The 23,876-nt window shown below is 43.5% G+C and overlaps 1 protein-coding gene across 11 annotated transcripts in view; it reads right to left on the bottom strand.

The window, feature by feature from the left end:
• The window catches only part of ATG10 (autophagy related 10), a 295,508-nt gene that overhangs the window by 197,587 nt on the left and 74,045 nt on the right, over positions 1-23,876 (bottom strand). For 10 of the 11 annotated variants that reach the window (XM_062212464.1, XM_062212469.1, XM_062212465.1 and 7 more), the window contains exon 3: positions 21,392-21,499. The exons of the other annotated variant lie outside the window; for it this stretch is intronic. In XM_062212464.1, the coding sequence (XP_062068448.1) occupies positions 21,392-21,499 (108 nt within the window). The remainder of the gene's footprint in view (positions 1-21,391; positions 21,500-23,876) is intronic. 11 annotated transcript variants of the gene reach the window in all.

The following is a 23,876-nucleotide window of genomic DNA, read 5'->3' on the forward strand; positions in this document are numbered from 1 at the left end:
GAAAATACACTGTGGAGCTTCTCCACACAACAGTGAGGCAAGTATATTCTCACTTTCTTCTTGTTTCTTCTTTAAAAAGAAGATTGATTTATTTGAAAGGCAGAGTTCAGAGAGGCAGAGGTAGAGAGAGAAAGTCTTCCATCCAATGGTCCACTCCCCAGATGGCCACAACGGCTGGAGCTACACTGATCTGAAGCCAGGAGCCAGAAGCTGCTTCTGGATCTCCCATGCAAATGCAGGGGCCCAAGGACTAGGGCCATCTGCTACTGCTTTCCCAGGCTATAGCAGAGAGCTGGATTGGAAGTGGAGCAGCCAGGTCTTGAACCAGCACCCATATGGGATGCCAGCACTGCAAGCAGTGGCTTTACCCACTATGCCACAGAGCCAGCCCCAACACTGGATATTGTCACAAAAAGCTTTACCATACAGTACAATTTAGTTGTCCTTTATAAAACTTCTGGCTTGCCATTCATTCACAATGATTTGCTGGGAGTATGCTGCAAACATACACAGGCCAGGGGTCCTGCACTGAAGCAGTGGGCAGCTGACTGGGGGAGATGGAATCCAAAAGGCTTCGGCTTCCACGCAGCTGCCTCCAGCCCATCCGAGAAAAGCTATTATCACCCCAGCTACCAGCCAAAACCTACAACAGCTGTGGACCATCCCCAAAAAGCATCAGGCCCCTCTAACACGCAAGAGACTAAACACACACACACACACACACATACCAGAGCCAGGAAAAAGCATGCTAATTATAGATCCCGCACATTCAGACCTCTTATCTCTGCCTAAGCCCCCAAACCTGTCAGTCAAATGCCAGCCAACCACCACCTGTGAGAAGAGCCGGCAACTCAGCTTGGTCACGACAGCCACATGCTTCCTCCTCACCTTCCCCACCTAACTAGCCCGAGTCTCCCTTCTGCCTAACACCAAACCTTCAACACCATCACCGCCTGCAGTATAAGTCCCTCTGGACTTGTGGATTCTGACTTGGTCTCCCTCTCTGGACCTCAGTACTCCCTATTGGAATAGGAAGCCCAAATTCAGGAACCTGACAACACATCAGAAATCCAACCAAGGCCCTAGCACAGCGAGCCCCCTCAGCGGGGGAGGGTGAGATGAACCTGCAAATACCTCTGACTCATTCTCAGATCAATCTGAAGTCACAAGTCAAGGTCCTCATGCCCTGCCCACAATCACTTTCTTTAGTGCAGAGGCCCTCTTGCTTCCCACCACTACTTTTTTTTTTTTTTTTTTTGACAGGCAGAGTTAGTGAGAGAGAGAGAAAGGTTTTCCTTCCATTGGTTCACCCCCCAAATGGTCGCAACAGCCAGTGCTGAGCCAATCCAAAGCCAGGATCCAGGTGCTTCCTCCTGGTCTCCCATGTGGGTGCAGGGCCCAAGCACTTGGGCCATCCTCCACTGCCCTCCTGGGCCACAGCAGAGAGCTGGACTGGAAGAGGAGCAACTGGACCAGTGCCCCAACTGGGACTAGAACTAGGGGTGCCGGTACCACAGACGGAGGATTAGCCAAGTGAGCTGCGGCATTGACCTCCACCACTACCTTCTGTACACATTACCATACACCTCCTACAGCCATTCCAAACAAACCTAGATGTGATAGGTAGTGGGAGAGGCACTAGGCTCCTGCCAGCGCCGAAAGTAATTCCAGCACCCAGTGTCACTAAGAGCATGGTTTGCAGAAATGTCTTTGGAAGTCAACATCCCACCTCAAGATTGCCTAAGATGTCCTGTGGCCTCTCTTTTTATTTATTTATTTATTATTATTTTGGGGGGGGGGGGGACAGGCAGAGTGGACAGTGAGAGAGAGAGACAGAGAGAAAGGTCTTCCTTTGCCGTTGGTTCACCCTCCAATGGCCGCGGCGGCCGGCGCACCGCGCTGATCCGAAGGCAGAAGCCAGGTGCTTCTCCTGGTCTCCCATGGGGTGCAGGGCCCAAGCACTTGGGCCATCCTCCACTGCACTCCCTGGCCACAGCAGAGAGCTGGCCTGGAAGAGGGGTAACCGGGACAGAATCCGGTGCCCCGACCGGGACTAGAACCCGGTATGCCGGCGCCGCAATGCGGAGGATTAGCCTGTTGAGCCACAGTGCCGGCCCACTCTCTTGAGGTCTGGGAGTCACTGTAGAAGCCAGAACTGATGGGTGGGTCCACAAAGCAGAGAGAAAGACAGACGGAGCCCACCCTGAGCTCTCAAGGATTTTGTGGCCATGTTTCAACTATCTGTACTCAAATCAATCTGACAGAATGCCCCCATCAAACTGGAAAGCAATGGGCATGTCAGCTTTATTTCCCCCAGATCCCGTTAGAAGCTCTATATTCACAATGCTTGACTCAGTTTCTCATTTTCAGTCCCATACCTGTCTTCTGGAGTCATTCTTGGTTTGCATGGTTTGACCTTAGATCCCAGGACACTACTTAAGGAGATGTTGGAACTACTGTCACAGAATAGGTAAAAAAATAACCTGTTAAGAGAAGAGAATACAAGGGATCATCCCCTGTGTCTCAGAGACAAAAGAGGAGGTGATTTCAAGAAGAAAGAGGATACCAGAAATGAGCTAACCAGGAACTTAGAAGGAAGCAATTTCTATTGCTCAGTTTTGATAGAAGCAAAAGAAGAGTTGAAATTGGAGTGACAGAAGAGTGAAAGTACTGCCGATCACTTACACCATCCAGTAGTGAAGGAAGAGAGGACTGGAGAAGAAGACTTGGAGTGGCAATGCAAGTGTGGCATTAAAGTACAGGGCCTGGGGACAGCACTGTGGCATAATAAGTTAAGCCCCTACCTGTGCTGCCATCATCCCATATGGGCGTCAGTTCATATCCTGGCTGCTCCTCTTCCAATCCAGCTCTCTGCTATGGCCTGGGAAAGCAGTGGAAGATGGCCCAAGTGCTTGGGCCCCTGCACCCACGTGGGAGACCCGGAAGAAGCTCCTGGCTCCTGGCTTCAGATCAGTGCAGCTCCAGCCATTGTAGCCAATTAGAGAGTGAATCATTGGATAGAAGACCTCCCTCTCCCCTCTCCCCTCTCCCCTCTCCCTCTCCCTCTCCCTGCCTCTCCTCTGTGTAACTCGGACTTTCAAATACATAAATAAATCTTAAAAAAAAAAAAAAAACTGGTCATTTTTTAAGATGAGTGCTTCTCTTTCCAAAGAAGCTAGAGTGAAGCAGTGGAGCACCAAGACCAGGGTGCTGTTCTCTCACAGGCCCAGTCACCCTCACAGATGCTCTTCAAGGGGCACTGCCAGCATTCTACACTGTGGCTGAGACAGACATGCAATCCCCATTGCAAGACTCCTTCACGTTCAGCTAGGGCTATACGTGGCTTCTCTCACTGCTTAAGCTAAACACCTAGGATGAACAGTTTGCTAAGAGCAAACAATTCCACTCACGGAAAATTCGCAAGCACCATATGGAAGAAGATTACTGAAGTTCCCCCAGCCTGTTTACACAATCAAAAACAATACTCGTAGAACCCTGCGATGCCTCCCTCTGACAGAGTTTTTCCCCTTAGTTTTTCATTTTGTAAACCTTGAACACAATCCAATCTTGGTTATTTCCATTTAATTTAAGATAAAATTAGTATTCACTCTTAGGCACATAAATTCATAAATAAACTTTAACAAAACCTTCTTGGTCTATTAATTTAATAAGTGATCCTTATAAATAGACAATGAATGGATGAAGGCAAAATGTTTATATTACCATTGCTGGCTCTGGCTACTGGTTCAGTTAGCAGTGCACTGGGGAGAAGGAAAGGCAAGCTATCGTAGTTTCTGGAGTTGATGTGCCATGGTGCTAGGTGAGGTGCCACGGACACTGCAGCAACAGAAGTGATCTAACCAGGCCCACACTTACCAGACTAGACATAGGCTTCGGAACTATGACTCCAGTTTGAAAATGTTCTGTACCCTTTCACCTCAAACAACCCCTCTGCATTCTGAATGAGGACTCTAAGTGTGAGCATGTTTAGGGAACTGGCAACTGTAGGAGCCCTATATGTCAAGAGCCTTCCACATGCATGACTCCCTAGCTCTGGGCAATGCTTTTGTAGTAAAATCATACTTGCTATAATGGCTAGTCTTTACCTAACAGTTAAAGTCAGCCTAATATGTAACTTCATTCAAGTGACAAAAAACATTCAATAATCCTTCTGAAATCTGAAGACTAAAATTTTTACCAGGTGATTCTACATTCTTACTTTAACATTCAATTTCTTTAGAACATATAAGAAGATTGTTTTTGAGTGCTGGAGATGAGTTTAGGCCAGTGGATATTTCCTTCATGAAACAAAATACTTTTTACATTGTCCTTTTTAATTTAATTAAGAAATAAGAAAAATTTTAAATATAATTAATAAAAATTTTGAAAACTCAAACATTTTAGGTTCTATTTAATCTTTTGTGAAGTCAAATCTCATCATAATATATTCTAAGCAGGGTATCTTTCTCCACACATGGAGTCTGTGCTGGCTTCAAAAAAAATCAAAGGGGGTGAAAGCAATACTAACTAGTAGTTTCACTTTCATTTATTTTAGACTTGATTATAAAATCAAGATATCCTGTTAAGAAATTCTCCATGAAAAAGACTCACATAAAGTCTGAAACCCTCAATCAATCCATTACGTGTCCTGCAAAAAGCTGTTATCACAGGAAGCATCTGAAACTCATCAGAAGAAAGGGGAGAAATACATAATGAGTGCAATTCAAACACTGCCGCAGTGTCCTTCCTCAGAACAGCTGGCTCCCTGGCGGACCCTGACCACCGCACGCAGGCACTCCTGCAGTGGACGCCCGTCCGGTGTTGTGCGAAGATATCAGCTCAGTATTCTCGTAAGCACACATCCGCTGTTAGAAGTGGTCTTACTGCAGATCTTAAAAAGAACTGGGGCGGCTGCTTTGCACAGCAGCGAAGTCACTGCGTGGGTCCGCATTCCCTGTCAGCTAGTCAACTTTGGCTGCTCTGCTTGAGAGCCAGCCTCCTGCTAAAGCACATTCTGGGAGATCGCAGGCGAGGATCTGGTTCCCTACCACCCACAGAGGACCTGGTGAAGCTCCTGACTCCTGGCTTCAGCCTGCTCCAGCATGCATCTGTGGAGTGAACCAGTGGGTGGATGATTTTTATCTTTTATCTGTCCTTTTCTCTCTCTCTCTCTCGCTCGCTCTCTCCTGCCTTTTAACTAAATGAAACATAAATTTAAAAAAATTTTAAAGCAACTATAAGGACTGAGTTCTTGAAAGAAAGAAAGAAACCTCAACATTAGAACTACACATAAATGAAAGCAGCTGACAAAACTCACCCCTGAGATACAATTCAAATAGTGACAGCAAGTGCCTTTACGAAGGCTGACGAATAGAACAAGTTACCTATCTGGACTGATTTAGCTTGATTCTTCTCAGAAAAACAAATTGTCCCTTTCCTTTGCCAAGGAGAGGAGGAAAGAGAGCATTCCAGAAGTGGCAGTAACATGAAGAAGCCATGCAAGCTTTCTGGACTTGATCAAGGGATACCACACAGGTCAGTAGGACATGGAGCCTAACCTGCTGCTGGCTTCCTGGCCCATAGCAGAGCACTAAATTGCCGGAACATCCCTAGGACTCAGATTTCATTAGACAGATGAAATGGTTTGAGTGCCACATCTCCACATGTGTTTTCTGATGAATTCTAAGAATTCATGAATTCCGGCATTCATGAAAGAAACACAGTTGGTGTAGTAAGTATTCCATCTAGTGCAATAAGCTCCAGTTTTACTGGAATTGAAAAATACTTATCAGGCATGACTACTTTTCAGAACAGTCTATGTTCTCCCTTCTTGAACTCCGCACTACTATATGTCATATGTTTGCACCTTACAGTAAATAGAATACAATTTACCCTGTCTTTAATTTTTTCTTAATGCCTTAAGAAAAACACAAAAGTGGAATTGGGTATGTTGTATCGACAATTATTTCCTTAAAAACATCAATATTTCTATCAGCCTTAGACTTGTCAAATCAATCCATAAGCAATGAGTAGTGAACTGCCACCCACACTTCCATTTACTTCTGTGCACACTGAGTGTGGCAGGGGTTCTGGTGGGCTGGAGCCACATTCACAGCCACACCCCCGAACACCAGGGGTAATCCTGCTCGTTTCCCCTCCCCTGCACTACTCTGCACATGTGCACTTCAGTCTCAACGTGGCAGTCACTTCACAGCTAAACTGTCTGAAAACTGTGGCTTCTCATTTACTCCACTATGAAAACCGTAATGTTCGGACTTAGGGTCTCGCCTGGATATATGGGGTCATGAGTGTATCTGCAGCCTGGCTCACCCTTCTCTGCCTGTGCTCTTCAGCAATGCGGAGCATCGTCTGTAACTGATTCTTGGCTTCGTGCTCTGGGGAATTTATGAGAGGTCACTTCTGTTGGGGCCCATTCTCTTTAACATTCTACCTGCCCTGGTGAAGGGAGGGAAGTCCCAGTTAGTGGGCTATAAGGCCCTGGGACAAAAACCCTTTTTTTCCCCAGTAGCATACAATTGCTATTTTTATCACCCCATCTTTTTCATAGTTTTAAAAAATGTAATCTGAAGTTTCAACCTGAGGCTCTAGAGAAACGAGGATAGTGAACGAATAAATAAAATATGCTCAGTACCCATTTCTGATGTCTCTGTAAAAGGAAGAAATGGAATTTTGGTAATCAAACTTCAGATGGAAAAATCCAAACTTCAATAATATAAAATTTATAGGCCAATTTGAAGTAAAAATGTATGGGTATCTGAACTGTATTAATCAAAGGGCAAAAATCTAGGCCATTTCTATTCTATGAAATGATTGAAAATTTCATAAATGAAGCAGCTAGAGACAAAAAGGAAATGCAAAGCAAGGTCAGTGAGAAAACAGGTTCCAAAGGAAAGACCTGCACAGACTTCCCTCTTCCAAGTATTATTAATAATTTTTACTACTGATCAGTAACCACCAATATCCACACTGAATACTCATCTCGCTTCTTCCTTTTATGGATTGGTTTAGGTAAGACATGGTAGCAAACCTACATTTCATTTCTCCACTCTATTCTCTCGATCTTTATTAGCCGGCGAGTTAATTTAGAATCTTACGAAGTATTTTTATAGTAGCTATTTTGCAATAATACATTCATATGAATCTTAAAGCTTAATGACTAATTTTCATCAAAAAGCTATCAGATTAGAAGAGGGAGCTTGTGTTCCCATATCCATTCTCAAACTGTTGTTTTGTTTATGTAAAGAGGCTTTGAAAAGGACCATCCACTGAAATCTCATGTTGATTAAAGACCAACTGTTAGATCACATTTTTTCACTATTATTAAGTCATCACATCCCAATTTCGCAACAGAAAGTTTCCAATTAAATCCATAGAACCATAAATTGATAAAGTGAGTATAGCACTAACACCCCTTTATAGAAATGTTTCACTTAAAATGACATATCCTAAGGACCAGTGTATATGATTATGTTGGTTCATGTTGGTAATATACATTTATATTAGAGGACTTTGAATAAATGTGGTGATTTCTTTTGGTCATTAATAAAGAAAAGATCATGTTCAACAGTCACCACAATCTTGTTTGTGATTTCACAAATTCAGAAATGCCACCAGCAAAATTATATTAGCTGTTCTCAATGTCTCATCCATTACAACCAACCTGTAAGAACTGATTCCCAAAGCCAAACTGAAAAGACACCTCAATATATTTAAGAGACTTCTGAGTATCAGCTCATTCTTCAATTATCATTTTAAATTATACTTAGAAAATTTTAAAAAGGTAGAGATTATGGGGCTGGCGCTGTGGCATAGTGGGTAAGGCCGCCTCCTACAGTGCCGGCATCCCATACAGGCACCAGTTCGAGTCTCGGCTGCTCTACTTCCAATCCAGCTCTCTGCAGTGGCCTGGGAAAGCAGTAAAAAATGGCCCAGGTCCTTGGGCTCCTGCACCCACATGGGAGACCCGGAAGAAGCTCCTGGCTCCTGGCTCCTGGCTTCAGATCAGCGCAGCTTCGGCCGTTGCAGCCAATTGGGGAGTGAACCAGCAGGTAGAAGACCTCTCTCTCTCTCTCTCTCTCTGCCTCCCCTCTCTCTGTGTAACTCTTTCGAATAAATAAATAAATAAATCTTTAAAAAATGGTAGCAATTAGGTTTCTCACAAATGACTTCATTTTCTATTTTTTTCTTCCTTTAATTTTTAATTTTTATTTTTAGAGTTTACCAGAAAGGCAGAGAGACATCCTCTGTTTCACACCATAAATGCCCACAACAGTGGAGGCTTGGCCAACTCAAAGCCAGGAGCCCAAAACTTAATCTGGGTCTTCCACAAGGACAGCAGGAACCAGTACTTGGTCCCTGCTGCATCACAGGGTGTACATTGGCAAGAAGCTGTAAAGGATTGAAACCCAGGAGTTCTGATATGAGATGCGGGCATCCCGAGCAGCATCTTAGTTAATGTGCCAGCCCTCAGCTTTTTTTTTTTTTTTAAATCACACTATTGTCGATAATCTCAACAGGCCTACACGTCATGAATCTAGCAATCTTTCTACAATCAAGACTGTCAGTTCAGGACAGAACAGGGAAGTGAACTTGATGATTTCCCACATCATCCAAGGCCAAAATAACAAAGACCTATTTAAACAACCACTAGCAGAGGCATCTCTTTTTGACATCTTTAAATAGGAATGCTGATGGTCATTAAATTCTGAGGAGAATTTAGAAGTTCCCTAGCTCTGTCCTGTATATAATGCAAGAAATTTTTCTGAAATATTTGAGGCCTGAGGTTATAAACTGACAGTCTTAAGGACCATTTAGAGCCTATAGATGCAAGCTATTTGACATGTACAGTTTTTTTTTTTTTTAAGATTTATTTATTTATCGGAGAGGCAGAATTACAGACAGAGAGAAGTAGAGATAGCGGGAAAGCTCTTCTTTCGGGTGGTTTACCCCTCAAATGACTGCAATGGCCAGAGCTGGGCCAGTCCAAAGCCAGGAGCCAGGAGCCTCTTCCAGGCCTCCCAGGTGAGCACAGGGATTCAAGCACTTGGGCCATCTTCCACTGCTTTCCCAGGCCACAGCAGAGAGCTGGATCAGAAGAGGAACAGCCAAGACATGAACTGGTGCCCATATAGGATGCTGGCACCGCAGGCAGAGGCCAAGCCTACCACACCACAGCACCAGCCCCAGATAGTTGTGTTTTTTTGTTGTTGTTGTTTTGTTTTGTTTTGTTTTAATTAAGCCAACATATAAAAATCCTTATCGGCCTTCTCTTCAAAGTTGTCTTACAGCTGCAAGTCTGCTGCCGTTGGAGGAAGGACACCTGCACCTCCTCGTGGATGCTCCCACCTCTTGCAATTGGCCATTTCCCCTCCCTCATCACCTGACCTGTTGCATCCAGCATCCATGCACTGTGACCAATCTTCTGCTCAGGTGTTACCCACACCAGAGATGAACATCTCTACTAAAGCGGAGGGTGCTCAGTGCTTCACAAGTGGATTGATCTCATTGTAGACAACACTAAACATTCTTAAGATTTGTCTAGAATAACTTCCAGGCACTGGAACCAGTCCTACGCTCAGAAACTAGCAACGTCAGTCTCCTCTCTCTTCACAGGAAAGCCTTCTAGAACTTAAAGGCAATCAACTCTTCTGGGTCTTCAGTTCTTTGATGTGTTCCTCTACGTGGATGATTTACTTATTTATTGGAAAGGCAGAGCTGCAGAGAAAGAGAGAGAGAGAGAGAGAGAGAGAGAGAGAGAGAGATCTTCCATCCTCTGCTTCACTTCCCAGATGTCTTCAACAGCCAGGTCTGAGCCCGGCCGAAAGCCAGGAGCCCAGAACCTCATCTGGGTCTCCCAGGTGGGTGTAGTGGCCCAAGAACATGGGCCATCTTCCGCTGCTTTTCCCAGACCATTAACAGTGAGCTGAATTGGAACTAGAACAGCCAGGAAATGAACTAGCAACCAAATGGGATGCCAGCGTCACAGGAGGCAACTTAACCTGCTGTACCAAAATGCCCACCCCATGATCTTTTTCTATTATAACTATTTTCTATCATAACTATTTATGAATTCAAGTATTATTTATACCATTATCCTTGTTCTTCACATGCAATGTAGATGAGTAATTCTCAAACTTTCTGGTCACAGGACCCCTTACACTTTTAAAATTTATTGAGGTGGGGCTGGTGCTGTGGAGCAGAGGATTAACACCCTGATCTGAAGCGCCAGCATCCCATATGGGCGCTGGTTCAAGACCTAGCTGTTCCATTTCCAATCCAGCTCTCTGCAGTGGCCTGGGAAAGTAGTGGAGGATGGCCCAAGTTCCTGGGCCCCTGCACCCACGTGGGAGACCTGGAAGAAGCTCCTGGCTCCTGGCTTCGGATCGGCGCAGCTCCAGCCATTATGGCCAATTGGGGAGTGAACCATCGGATGGAAGACCTCTCTCTCTCTCTCTCTGCCTCTCCTCTCTCTGTGTAACTCTTTCAAATAAATAAATAAATCTTTTTAAAAATAAATAAAATTTATTGAAGATCCCAACGAGCTTTTATTTTAGAGAATTATGTTCCACATGTTAGAAATTATATGAAAATTTTTTTAAAATGAATTCATTTCAAAGTAATTGTCAATGTGTTGGCATATTTCTATGAAAATAAATATATTTTCCCTAACAAAATAAATTTGTGAGTAAAGTGGCATTATTTTACACTTCTACAAATCTTTTTAATATCTGGCTTCATAGGAGACAGCTGGAGGCAGGGGGGAGGGGTGCTGGTGTTGTGGCACAGGGGGTTAAGCTGCTTCCTGAAATACCCATCTCCCATAAGAGCGTCAGTTCGAGTGCCGGTTGTTCACTTACAATCCAGCTCCTTGCTACTGCACCTAAGAAAGCAGCAGAAGATGGCCTAAGTGACTAGGCCTCTGCCATTCACATGAGAGACCTGGATGGAGTTCCAGGTTCCTAGCTTCAGGCTGTCTCAGCCCTGGCTGTTGCAGTCATCTGAGAAGTGAACCAGTAGACAAAAGCCTCTCTCTCCCTCTCTCCCTCTCTCCCTCTCTCCCTCCCTCCTTCCCTCCTTCCCTCCCTCCCTCTCTCTCTCTCTCTCTCACCATCTCTCCTTTACTCTCTGTATAACTCTGTCTTTCAAATACAGAAATCTTCTAAAAAAAACCAGAAATTTATACAAAAAATAGAAGAAAGCTGGGTTCTTATATTGTGTTGCATGCAATCTCTTGTAATAACAGATATCAGAATGGACTCTGGAAAGGAAATGGTGAGAGTGAAAAATGCATACAGTGTAATATATTATGATAGTATTTTGATCTTGTAGACCCTCAGAAGGGACTCTGGGACCCCACAGGCACCCAGGCCATGTGTGAGACTCAGTTATGCTTTAATGTGTGAGTTCCAGTTACTGTGTCCACATCAAGGCATTCTTTTTGCTTGTCTTGAGCGTGCAGTCAACTGAAATCACTAGCTCTTCCTCAAACCATCTGCTGCCAAGTCAGGCCTCCCGATTTTATATAAATGCAGACTTTATACATGTATTTTCCCATAGATGACATTTTGTTGGTTTCAGGTTACTCTTTGGTTAAAAGAGAATGTGCTAAAGTTGTTGATTTAAAAAAAAAAAAGTACTTATCAGGTCTACTACTGCTTGAACAAGATTTGGCTTCCAAACTCATGCAGACATCCAAATCCCCTAAGTCATAGTTAATGACACTGAGAGGGTGGAAAGTTAATTCAGTTAGGGTGTTGAGAAGCTAGGCCCAGTGGGAGGTCCTTAGGTCACTGATGGCATGCCCTTGGAAGGCTGTACACATCAGATGGCTGACTGTAAAATGCCTGCGAGAGGCCCCGCCACCCTGTGACACGTCCTGCACTCATGCTCCGTGCTCCACGTTCCACCACTGCTGCCCTCAACACAGGCCAACATATGGAGCTGCCCAGTCTTGGACCTGAATCTCCAAAATGGTGAGCTAAATAAACCTTTTCTCTTTATAAGTTATCTTCTCTTGGATACTGCCTTGTGGTGATGAGAAGCTCACTAATACAGGGCTAAGCAAATTTACTCACTCCACAGAAACCATTCCTGCAAGCTGATCTCCACTCATTCATGCATCTGTATTCCTTCGGTATGGTTGGTCAACTACCTGTAGACACCATTAACTATTAACTTAGAAAAAAGTTAGAAAAGATTTTTAGCCCCTCATCATTATATTTTCAGGGACAAGAAACAATCAGGACCAGCACTGTGGACCAGTAGGTTAAGCTGTCATCTGTAGTGCTGGCAGCCCATATGGTTGCTGGCTGATGTCCTGGCTGCTCCACTTCCAATCCAGCTACCTACTAATGTGCCTGGGAAAGCAGCAGCAGATGGCCCAAGTACTTGGACCCCTGTACCCACCTGAGAGATCTAGATGAAGCTTCTGGCTCCTGGTTTCACCTGAAGTGAATCAGTGGATGGAAGATATTTCTCTCTCTCTCTCTCTCTCTCTCTGTGTGTGTGTCTCCCTCTCTCTAACTCTTTCAAATAAATAATTTTTTTAAAAAGTCTTATACTTAAATTTATTTTCATAATGTCAACTACTCTAATTACTAAAAGTTAATCACTTTTTATACAGAGCTGAGGTTTATTTTGATAAGTGATGGTTGGAAATAAAAAAAATATATATTGTTTTCCACAATTTCTACAAAGGTCATGAAGCTCATTAATTATCATAAAACTACCAACGATTTTTCATGACTGACAAATTCTATCCTTTAAATACACGTATGGCTGAATTTGATCACTTTCACAAATTAGGATTATACATCCCTTGAGTTACTCTATCAACAGCACAACAAATCCTCTTCATGAAATTTGCTTAAACACTGAATTTTTAAAATGTCAGTAGTCCACTTCATTTCTGAGAAAACAGGTTCTTCATCTTACTAAATTACAAACATACACAAGCACACACGCATATATATGCATATACATATATATATATGGTCATATTATTTTCTACTGATGTTACAAATACAAGTACTATCCATTAGAATAAAAATTAATTCTGAAATATGGTGGCACAGCATGATAAACTGCCACTTGGGATGGCCACATCCCATGTCAGAGTGCCTCAGACTGACTCCCACCTCTACTTCTCATCTAGTTTCCTGAACATCCTGAGAGGCAGCAGATGATGGCTCCATTTCTCGGGTACCTGCAGCCCACATGGGAGACCCAGAGGGAGTTCTGGCTTGAGACTGGCCCTGTCCTGACTTTTGTAGGCATTTGGGGAATGAACCAGCAGATATAAGACTAATCTCTCTTTCTCCCCCCCCCCCCACCTCTCTGTCTCTCTCTCTCTGGCATTCAAATAAATAAAAATAAATTTAAAAACTTTTTTAAAAATAAAATATTTCATGTAATCATTTGGTACCTCAAAAAGTTTATAGAAATTGAATGAAAAATAAGTTTATTTTGATACAAAGCTTTTTTGAAATCTATGCATAGTTTTGTCGTAATAAGCATTTTCCATTAACTTTTTGGAGACCCCTCAAAATAATAAATCTACCAGTGAATACATAAAAGTCACGAATAAATCTATGATGAAAAAATGAATCTAAGAGAAGAAAGTACAACTCCTTCAATTATTAGTCCAGGGATGTAAGACACTAGATTGCAGCTGAAATGAAAGGCTCTAAATGCCCTAATTAGTCTACCATGATCTTTTAGTGAGGGTCACTGTCAACTGTCTTTCCACTGCTCTCTGAGATCCTGGTGACAGTGCCTGAATGAATGATCACCTTCCAATTTGGAGGTTATTCCCAATCTCTAAAAGGCAAGAAAAGAAGAAGAAAGGAAGCATTGGCCAGTACCGTGGCTCAATACGCTAATCCGCTGCCTGCGGCACCGGCATACTGGGTTCTAGACCCGGTCAGGGCGCCGGATTCTGTCCCAGTTGCCCCTCTTCCAGGCCAGCTCTCTGCTATGGCCCGGGAGTGCAGTGGAGGATGGCCCAAGTCCTTGGGCCCTGCACCAGCATGGGAGACCAGGAAAAGCACCTGGCTCCTGGCTTCGGATCAGCCGCAGCGCGCTGGCTGCGGCGGCCATTGGAGGGTACAATGTCAAAAAGGAAGACCTTTCTCTCTGTCTCTCTCTCTCTCTCTCTCTCTCTCTCTCTCTCACTATCCACTCTGCCCATCAAGAAAAATAAATTAATTAAATTAAAATTAAAAAAAGAAAGGAAGTATTACAGACTTCCTGTTCCTTGGTATTCCAGTCACATCCTGCTATTCATTGCAAAATTAAAAAGATAATTTCACATGTGACATTGATAGCATTAATATTAATACTTCACACTTATCACATCCAACCAAAAAAACAAAAACCAGCTAAGTAGCATCTGTATTTGGGATGAGAAAACAGAAGTATTGTTAGTAAGTGGCTAAGAGAATTATAAAATACAATTTCTAACTCAAGTCCAGCATTCTTCCAATCATGCTGCTGTTATAATCTAAGTCAGGAACGCTTGGTCTAAATGTACTATGTTATCAGATAAAACACTGAAGTTGACTAAAAGATGGAGTGCTTATCATCAGACTCTTAAGACAACTCCTACAAACATATACCACAAAAAAAAAAAAACAAACAAACAAACAAACAAAAAAAACCTCATGGCAAATCAGTCTTTTAAATATTGCTAATTTTTCTAAATAAGTTTATTGTTGGAAAACATGCTTATAGATATAAATTTTTGGGAATTCCACCAGTTCTAAGTAACTCTCCCAAGAATCCAGCCTATACAAGGTCAACACGCTGAGGCATCTCATCCTTCAAAGAGCTGGTACTAAGGAGAACCAGAAGGAAGGATCGAATAACAGGTGCTGACTGAGTTGCCCTCCTCCCTGCAGCTGACAGTCTGAGCAAAGGGCCTGACCTTAAGAAAGTAAGGACAAAGCCTAAGACGTAAGAAGGAAGAGAAATAAAGGGAACACACTTTTAAGGAAAGCCACTGAAGCAAAAGAACAGGAATAAAAGATACTAAAAAGAATTTTAAAAATCAGCTAAGAAAACCTTGTCTGACTAGAAGAGGGAAATTATTTCTAGATCTTGTATATATGTTTGTACAGTATAATCTTTCAATTACTGTTTCTGCTCAGGATGGGCAGGGAGGAAAAGCCAGGAGATGCACTACTGCACTTCGACTCTGAACTTAAAATCTTACACTGTCTGGGAGAGCAGTGAAAGAAAAGGGATTTTGGGGCCGGCGCCGTGGCTTAACAGGCTAATCCTCCGCCTTGCGGCGCTGGCATACCGGGTTCTAGTCCCGGTTGGGGTGCCGGATTCTATCCCGGTTGCCCCTCTTCCAGGGCAGCTCTCTGCTATGGCCCGGGAAGTGCAGTGGAGGATGGCCCAACTGCTTGGGCCCTGCACCCGCAAGGGAGACCAGGAGAAGCACCTGGCTCCTGGCTTCGGATCAGCGAGATGTGCCATCCGTAGTGGCCATTGGAGGGTGAACCAACGGCAAAAAGGAAGACCTTCCTCTCTGTCTCTCTCACTGTCCACTCTGCCTGTCCAAAAAAAAAAAAAGAAAAGAAAAGGGATTTTATAAGGATGAATGGGAATGACCAAGAAAGCCACTGAATGAAGTAAAAATTATCCCAGGGACTTTGTGAGGTGAGAGAAAGAGTAAAAGGCATCATTCACTGAAGATACAAATGTAAAAAGGAAAACAAAATAGTGATTTAAAATCATAGTAGTCAATGGATAATTTCAAGGATGTTAACTGTACATGAATTGTAATACCATAAGGACCACTTTTTTCCCTTCAACATGAACGTTTAACATTTATAATTAGTTACGTAGATAACCATTCCTAATAACTGCATCCATCATACAAATGTCCCCAAACTAACAAATCCATCGCTGTTGTACACTGCAGCTGTTTCCGTTTTTTCCTAAAAAAATAACAATGAGGGTGCAAGTGCTCTGTGTGACACAGCAGGTTAGGCTGCAGCTTGAGATGCCCGCATCCCATAATGGAACTCCAGTACTAGTCCCAGCTGCTCCCTCCTTCTGTTTACTTTTAGACTTATTTTATTTATATGAAGGGGCAAAGTTAACAAAGAGAGTGAGAAACAGAGAGAGAGAGAGAGAGAGGTCTTCCATCCCCTGGTTCACTCCCCAAATGGTTGCAATAGCAGGAGCTGTGCAAGGCAGAAGCCAAGAGCCTGTTACTCCACCTGGGTCTTCCGCTTGATTGGCAGGGACCCATGAACTTGGGCCATCTTCTGATGCTTTCCCAAGCACATTAGCAGGAAGCTCCACTCTGACCCAGTTTCCTTGCCAATGTGCCTGGGAGGCAGCAGATGATGGTTCTAGTACTTGGGTACCTGCCATCCATGTGGAAGACCTAGATGATACAGGTTCCTGGCTTTGGTCTGGCTCAGCCCAGACTGTTGTGGGCATTTGGGGAGTGAATCAGAGAAAAAATGGAAAAAGATCTCTTTCTCTCTCTCTCTCCCTCTCCCTCTCCATTACTCTATCATTCAAGTATATAAGAATAAGCTTTAAAAAAATAACAAGATGAATATACCTACAGGTAGATCAATGTGTACATTTTTTTTTTTTTTTTTGGACAGGCAGAGTGGACAGTGAGAGAGAGAGACAGAGAGAAAGGTCTTCCTTTTTGCCGTTGGTTTACCCTCCAATGGCCGCTGTGGCTGGCGCATCTCGCTGATCCGAAGCCAGGTGCTTCTCCTGGTCTCCCATGCGAGTGCAGGGCCCAAGGACTTGGGCCATCCTCCACTGCATTTCCCGGGCCATAGCAGAGAGCTGGCCTGGAAGAGGGGCAACCGGGATAGAATCCGGCGCCCCAACTGGGACTAGAACCCGGTGTGCCGGCGCCACAAGGCGGAGGATTAGCCTGTTAAGCCACGGCGCCGGCCGTACATTTCTTTTTATGAGTTATTTGTTTGCAGTCTATCTTGATGTAAAATATAAGATACTGAGAGCTGGATAGATATTTAATAGAGAAAGCTCAGCAAAATGATAATGGTGGAAGATAGGTGGTAAGTATATTGATGTTCACTAAAAATTCAAGTTTACTAAATGTCTGAAATTTATTAGAAATTAAAAATGCTGAAAGGATCATATTTTAAAAGCCTAATTTTTAGAATTGGAATAGGTGTGCACACCTTTAGACTTGGTGAAATGAAAGCATCAATAGGAAGCACCAGTTCCCTTACACTGATACCACCACTTTCTGTTTTTAAGATTGATTTTTATTTATTTGAAAGAGTTAAAGAGAGAGGTTGAGACAGAAAGAAAGGTCTTCCATCTGCTGGTTCACTCCCCAAATGGCCACAACAGTGGGAGCTGAGCTGAACTGAAGCCAGGAGCTTCTTCTGGGTCTCCCACAAGAGCGCAGGGGCCCAAGGACTCGGGTCATCTTCCAGTGCTTTCCCAGGTGCATTATTAGGGAGGCAGATCAGAAGTGGAGCAGCTGGGACTCAAACCAGCACTCATATGGGATAGCAGGCACTGTAGGCCAGGGCTTCAACCCGGTGCACCACAGCACCAACCCCGACAGCATCACTTTCTGGTGCCTTAGAATCTCGATCACTTGTTCAGCAGAAACCTGTGATTCATCTTTTCAATCATTACCTCTGTGTTCATTGGTAAAATGTGTTTTAGTTAATATGCAATGAACTGAGACGTTTCCTAGCACACTTGGTCTCCGATCTGATGTTGTTATCTGAACCATGAAGCAGTCATCAAGATTCAAGCACACCAGCAACTGCCCCAGGGCGCTTAGCGTACCACCGCAGCACAGGACCCTCAACAATAACTTGCAAACTGGATTACGCGGGGGAACGTTCTCACAGGCCAGCAACAAACACAGGCACATAGGGCTAATGCCTGATTGCCAGATGGGTCTCAGAAAGAGCTCCTCCTCACAAGAAAGGCTCCTCTCCTGTTCCACCAGGATTCTTGGAAGCTACGTATTGGTGGGGAACTCCCCAAGAAACTCCTTTCAAAATTCAAGTATTTCACTTCAGTATGAGCTCCACATGATTATGCTGTATCTATAGCATGGGATACAATGGAGTCATTAAACAGAACCAGGAAATTCTGCTTCTACTGATACTTTTGCTCATTGCAGAAGAACAATTATGTGTATGGGGGTGTGATAGAAATGTGTGTGAGACTATCTACCAGAATGTTAACAGCAGTTAGCACTCAAGTAGTGTATGGGAGAATATTTACCCGTTTTACCCATTTCTCTGTTGTTCATTTTTATAATGGATATATATGTATATAATTTTATTGACAATAATGAATACAGTCCTAGACTGTATAATGACATTTCAGTCCACAATGGACCGCATATTCAATAATGGTTCCACATGACCACATGGAGATGAACACTTTTATTGCCAGTGACATCAAAGCTTACGTACCTGTGGCGACGCAGGTGTAAACACAAGCACTGCATTGCCAGTAGTACAGCAATGTGACACATGTGCCTGCAGAATCCAATGCTAGATCATAATGAATCACACTGATCCTAACCCATGTATTTCCTGTGCTATTCTTTTTTTTTTTTTCTGTTTTTTTTTTTTAACTTTTATTTAATGAATATAAATTTCCAGTATACAGCTTATGGATTACAATGGCTTCCCCTTCCCATAATTTCCCTCCCACCCGCAACCCTCCCCTCTCCCGCTCCCTCTCCCCTTCCATTCACATTAAGATTCATTTTCAATTCTCTTTATATACAGAAGATCAATTTAGTATACATTAAGTAAAGATTTCAACAGTTTGCACCCACATAGAAACACAAAGTGAAACATACTGTTTGAGTACTAGTTATAGCATTAAATCAAAATGTACAGTACATTAAGGACAGAGATCCCACATCAGGAGCAAGCGCACAGTGGCTCCTGTTGTTGACCCAACAAATTGACACTCTAGTTTATGGCGCCAGTAACCACCCTAGGCTGTCGTCATGAGTTGCCAAGGCCATGGAAGCCTTCCAAGTTCCCCGACTCTGATCATATTTAGACAAGGTCATAAAAGACAGGGTGAGGATAGTAACCAATGATCCTAAGAGTGGCATTTACCAGGTCTGAACAATTATACAGCATTAAGTGGGGAAGAGGACCATCAGTACACACAGGTTGGGAGTAGAGCCATTGGTGGTAGAGTAGAGGTTATGATTACAAAGGAATGAGGCCCAAGTGCACTAGACAGGGTCTAGAACAAAGGACAGAGTCATTATTAGAGGAGCTAAGAAAGGTGCTGTTTTCTGATTGAGAGGCAAATAGAACCTGATAGAAGGGGCTTGATAATAATCTGGTGGGCTTTAGGCCTTGTAAGTTAAGAGGCCCAGACCTATCTATCTCTTCACATGGGGTATATCCTAAGGGAGGTGTGAACCTCCTAGGGGAAGGCACGCTGTTGACTTTCATTACTTGGCTGGCCTGGGAGGAGAGCTGGCCAGGTAAAGGCAGGTGGCATCTCTAACAAGAAATTTACAGTTCTGCCTGCAATGTTGCTGACCCTACTTGACCATACCCTCAGCTGCAGTGGTCACTTTGGAAGTTGGGCTGAGTGAAGGGCTTTTCAGCTTGGAGCCAATAAGATCTGTGGCTCTGACCTGGGCATCCTTCGACTCCAGGGCAGGTCCATTTCCAGTGATCCAACTCTTGGCAGAGCTGCCAGGGCTCTTCACAAGCTGACTTCTGCTGAAGCCCAGACTTACCACATTGAAAGCCACTGCAGTGGACTGGCCTGTTGGGTCTCCTTGAGGGCAGATCACCGTACAGATCAGCCATTAATAGGCCTGCCACCCATTGCTTCTGATGCCTAGCTTTCTTTTCCTCCTGGTTTGTGTTAAAGCAGACCAGAGGATGCAAGTCAAGGGAGTGCCCATGTCCCATCTCTAATCTTCGGTGGCCTGAACTACAAGTCTATAGTCACAGGCATGTTCTGTAGTAGTTTTTCTAAGGTAGACAATGCCCATGAGGAAAATTATATTCTCACTTTAAAACTTTCTTTCCCTTTGGTCTGAAAGGGAGGTTTTTTTTTTTTTTTTCTACTTACTGTATACTTCGCTGATGGCAATGTGAATCTAGCTATGACGCACAATTTAATCTTTAGACCTTATAAGAGATGGCTAACATTTTTCTGTAATAGCATAGCCAAAATAAGAGCTTAAATAATAATCCTGTGCTATTCTTTTTAATGCTTTTAGAGTCTCCTACTTATAAAAAGCTGTTTACTGTGATGCAGCCTGCACTGGTACAGCAGGAACAGCCTCATACATCTCATGTTTACTACATCACTTGATCAATCAGGGCCACAAAGGGTAAATGACCCATACTGGGTAGGTCTGCAAAATGTTGTGCATGATACTCATAAAGTACGAGATTTCCTAATGACACAACTCTCAGAATTTATCCTGGATTTCTTTTTTTTTTTTGGACAGGCAGAGTAGACAGTGAGAGAGTGAGAGAGAGAGAGAGAGAAAGTTCTTCCTTTGCCATTGGTTCACCCCCCAATAGCCGCTGTGGCCGGTGCACCGCGCTGATCCGAAGGCAGGAGCCATGTGCTTCTCCTGGTCTCCCATGGGGTGCAGGGCCCAAGGACTTGGGCCATCCTCCACTGCATTCCTGGGCCATAGCAGAGAGCTGGCCTGGAAGAGGGGCAACCGGGACAGAATCCAGCGCCCCGACCAGGACTAGAACCCGGTGTGCCAGCGCCTCAGGTGGAGGATTAGCCTGTTGAACCATGGCGCCGGCCAATCCTGGATCTTAAGAGGTGCATGACTATACAATAAGGTTATTTGTACTTTTATAAAAAAGAAAATTTAAAATATCCCAGAAAGCCACTAAGCCATTAGCACCTTAATACAGCTTAATTTGGCAAGGCTTTCAAGTCAAGGTTAAAATCCCATTAGCAATGAGACCCAGATTCCTCACATTTTCAAGGGTCAGAGGCAGAGTAGGCAAAGAGGTCTCCATACTAGAATTATGTAGCCAGGGATATGTCTGTATCTTCCCAAGGGGGCTTCCCTGAAGAAAAATCAGTAAGCAGCAGAAGATACCTGGGCTCTTCAGATCCAAGAGAAAACAGAAGCAAGAAGGCCCAACTACGACCTGAACATGCTCTAAGTGGACCTTACCTTTATCATAATTCCTGTTTTCAACATTGTAGAAGAAATATCTCCCTGCAATGATGTTGCTTTCCCCCAACTACAATGGGTCCAAGAGCAAAAGGCAGTTTATTTTTTAAAAAAAATACATCTAACATCTTTAAATTTTTAAACATACACTTCACAAAGACTGTAGAGAAGAACATGATGTGTCTACACACTCACCTCCATGGGAAGACCCGTCTGTTCATGGGCAGATGGTCTTGGGCGAGGCGCCACAGTCCCGTTTTTAATTTGCAAATGAGTTTTGCACATGTAGCCATCAGAACAGTCCTGTGTTCCACCACCAAAGAACATGTAAGAAAATGCTAGTTATTTTAAGAAGTCATCGTTCTAAGAACTACATTTTCTGTTAAGTTCCAAATTGGGCAATGAGAAAGCACATATATTAAGTAAGATAAAATGGATAGACTAATCTATTACACCTGCACATAGTAGGCAATACACAGAGGTTTTATTCCCCTTCCTCTCTCATTTACTAACATTTCCCCTTCTAGATTCAAACCTTCTCGTCAGAACATAACATCCAGGTCAAAGAGTAGGACTAGAGGTTGACAGCTGTGAAAAAGCATTTATACTTGCAAAAATGCCTTGTCACACAATGAAGATTTTTATGGCATAGAGGAATTCAGATTTTAGGAAGATTTGCAACAGATCTTGAAGCTGGAGGAACTTTCCATTTCATTTTCTTTTTTCTTTAAGATGAAATCTCTATTAAAATGTCCCAGGAAGATAATTACATGGCATCTACCCGAGGACTCGAAGGAAGCTGCACTTTCTTCTTCCTTTCAGACAGGCAGTTCCACCTCGGTGTGCTGTACATTGGGAGAGTTTTGTTTTAGGCTGCACTGACATGTTTAAATCTAACCCACTGGTTCTAGCTCTGCTCTCGAGAGTCTAATCCCTTTCCCATAGAGCTGTTCTTCAAATAACTGACAATGACCACCAGCATGTTCAAATATGCCATTCAAGACACAGTTTCCAAGTCCTCCACCACATGTATTTCTTTTGTGCTTGTTCTTCAATATACTGATAGATGACATTCATCTAATTATGGTCAGTTCCATTTTTAAAGTAAGTTCATATATAAGAAGTTAATACTTCCTCATACACAAACACACAGGCATATGAAAATGAAGTCTCCTTCAAACTGCCATACCCACATTCACATTTTAACAGAATTAAAATAATAACAAGGAAGAAGTGATTACTTAATCTTCCTAGAAGAAGAGGAAATTACAGACACAGAAAAAAAGACAGGCAGGGGAGAACTCCCAGGAAGACAAAGATAGGAGTGGTGCACTCATAAGCCAAGGCATGCCAAGGATTGCATCAAAGGTCTTCAAAGAAGTCACAGACAGGGCTGATGTTGTGGTACAGTGAGTTAAGCCGCCACCTGCAATACTGGGATCCCATATGGTCACCAGTTAGAGAGATGACTGCTCCACTTCCAATCCAGTTTCCTGCTAATGCTCCTAAGAAGGCAGCGGAAGATGACCCAAGTGCTTGGGATCTAGCACACACATGGGAGACCTGGATAAAGTTCCTTGTTCCTGGCGTTGGCCTGGCTCAACCCTGGACATTGAAGCCAACTGCAGCCAACTGGGGAGTGAACCAACGGATGCAAGATCTGTCTGTCCTCTCTGTCATGGAAAATGACTATTATGAAAATTTTATGCATGGATTTCAAGATATTTTTGTCCCAAATAACCTTATCTTCCAATTCCATTTTTCCATGAAAACTGTGCAGTGCCCACAGAGAAGAGGCAAGGAAAGATTGACCCTGACAAGACCTTGATTTCAGACTTCTAACTCCCATAACTAGAAGAGAATAAATTTCTGTCAGTTTAAGTCATCCAAGATGGTAGTCCTCTGTTCTGGCTGTCACTACACTGTTGAAGAGATGCAGTGGCACCATGACACTGGCCTGCAGGAGGCTGAGCCTCCAGCCGCCACCACTCACTTCTGACTGGCTGGACCCAACTCACTCAGACTGGCCAGTACCTCTGCCACAGGTTAAATATTTTCCATCTCATTCCTGCCTCTCTAGTGAACTGTCAGATAATCTGTACTAACTTTTAATTATTTCATTAAGGTTATGCATTTTGCAGATAGAATGATTGCTTTAAATCCCTCCTCTCTATCATCCAAGCTAAGATCACATCCTCCGGTAGCTTTCTGCCACCAAAACCCTTGTTTGGGACAACATAAATAAAAGCCAAGACAGTGCATGCAGTGCCCGTGGCCACCACGGTGGCTGCTGCTCTTTTTCACATCCAGCATCTACTCCCCCTCCTTTAGGAACAGCCACCGATCTCCCTAGAGGGAATCATTCCCTGCTCCACCCTGAGTGTCAACATGGCCTCAATATCCAGGGATAGTCAAAGGACTCCCCCCAGCCGGCAGTCTTGTTGGCCTCAGACACTTGGGAAGACTAATAAGTTTTAATCAGCCAATGAGATGCCATTCAGGACTTGTTGAGGGGAAAGGGGTTGTTCTCTTTCCACTGAATGAGAGTGGGAAAAACAAAAATCCCTGAAAACCATCATATAGTTATATGGAGCCAAGAGAGCAAGGCCATGAGATGCAGGGAGGATGGATTTTTATTACACCTGTTGTACCAACTCTTCCTGAAGCTGGTTACACCAAC

The sequence above is a fragment of the Lepus europaeus genome, chromosome 15 (assembly GCF_033115175.1).
Source record: "Lepus europaeus isolate LE1 chromosome 15, mLepTim1.pri, whole genome shotgun sequence".
Lineage (NCBI taxonomy): Eukaryota > Metazoa > Chordata > Mammalia > Lagomorpha > Leporidae > Lepus > Lepus europaeus.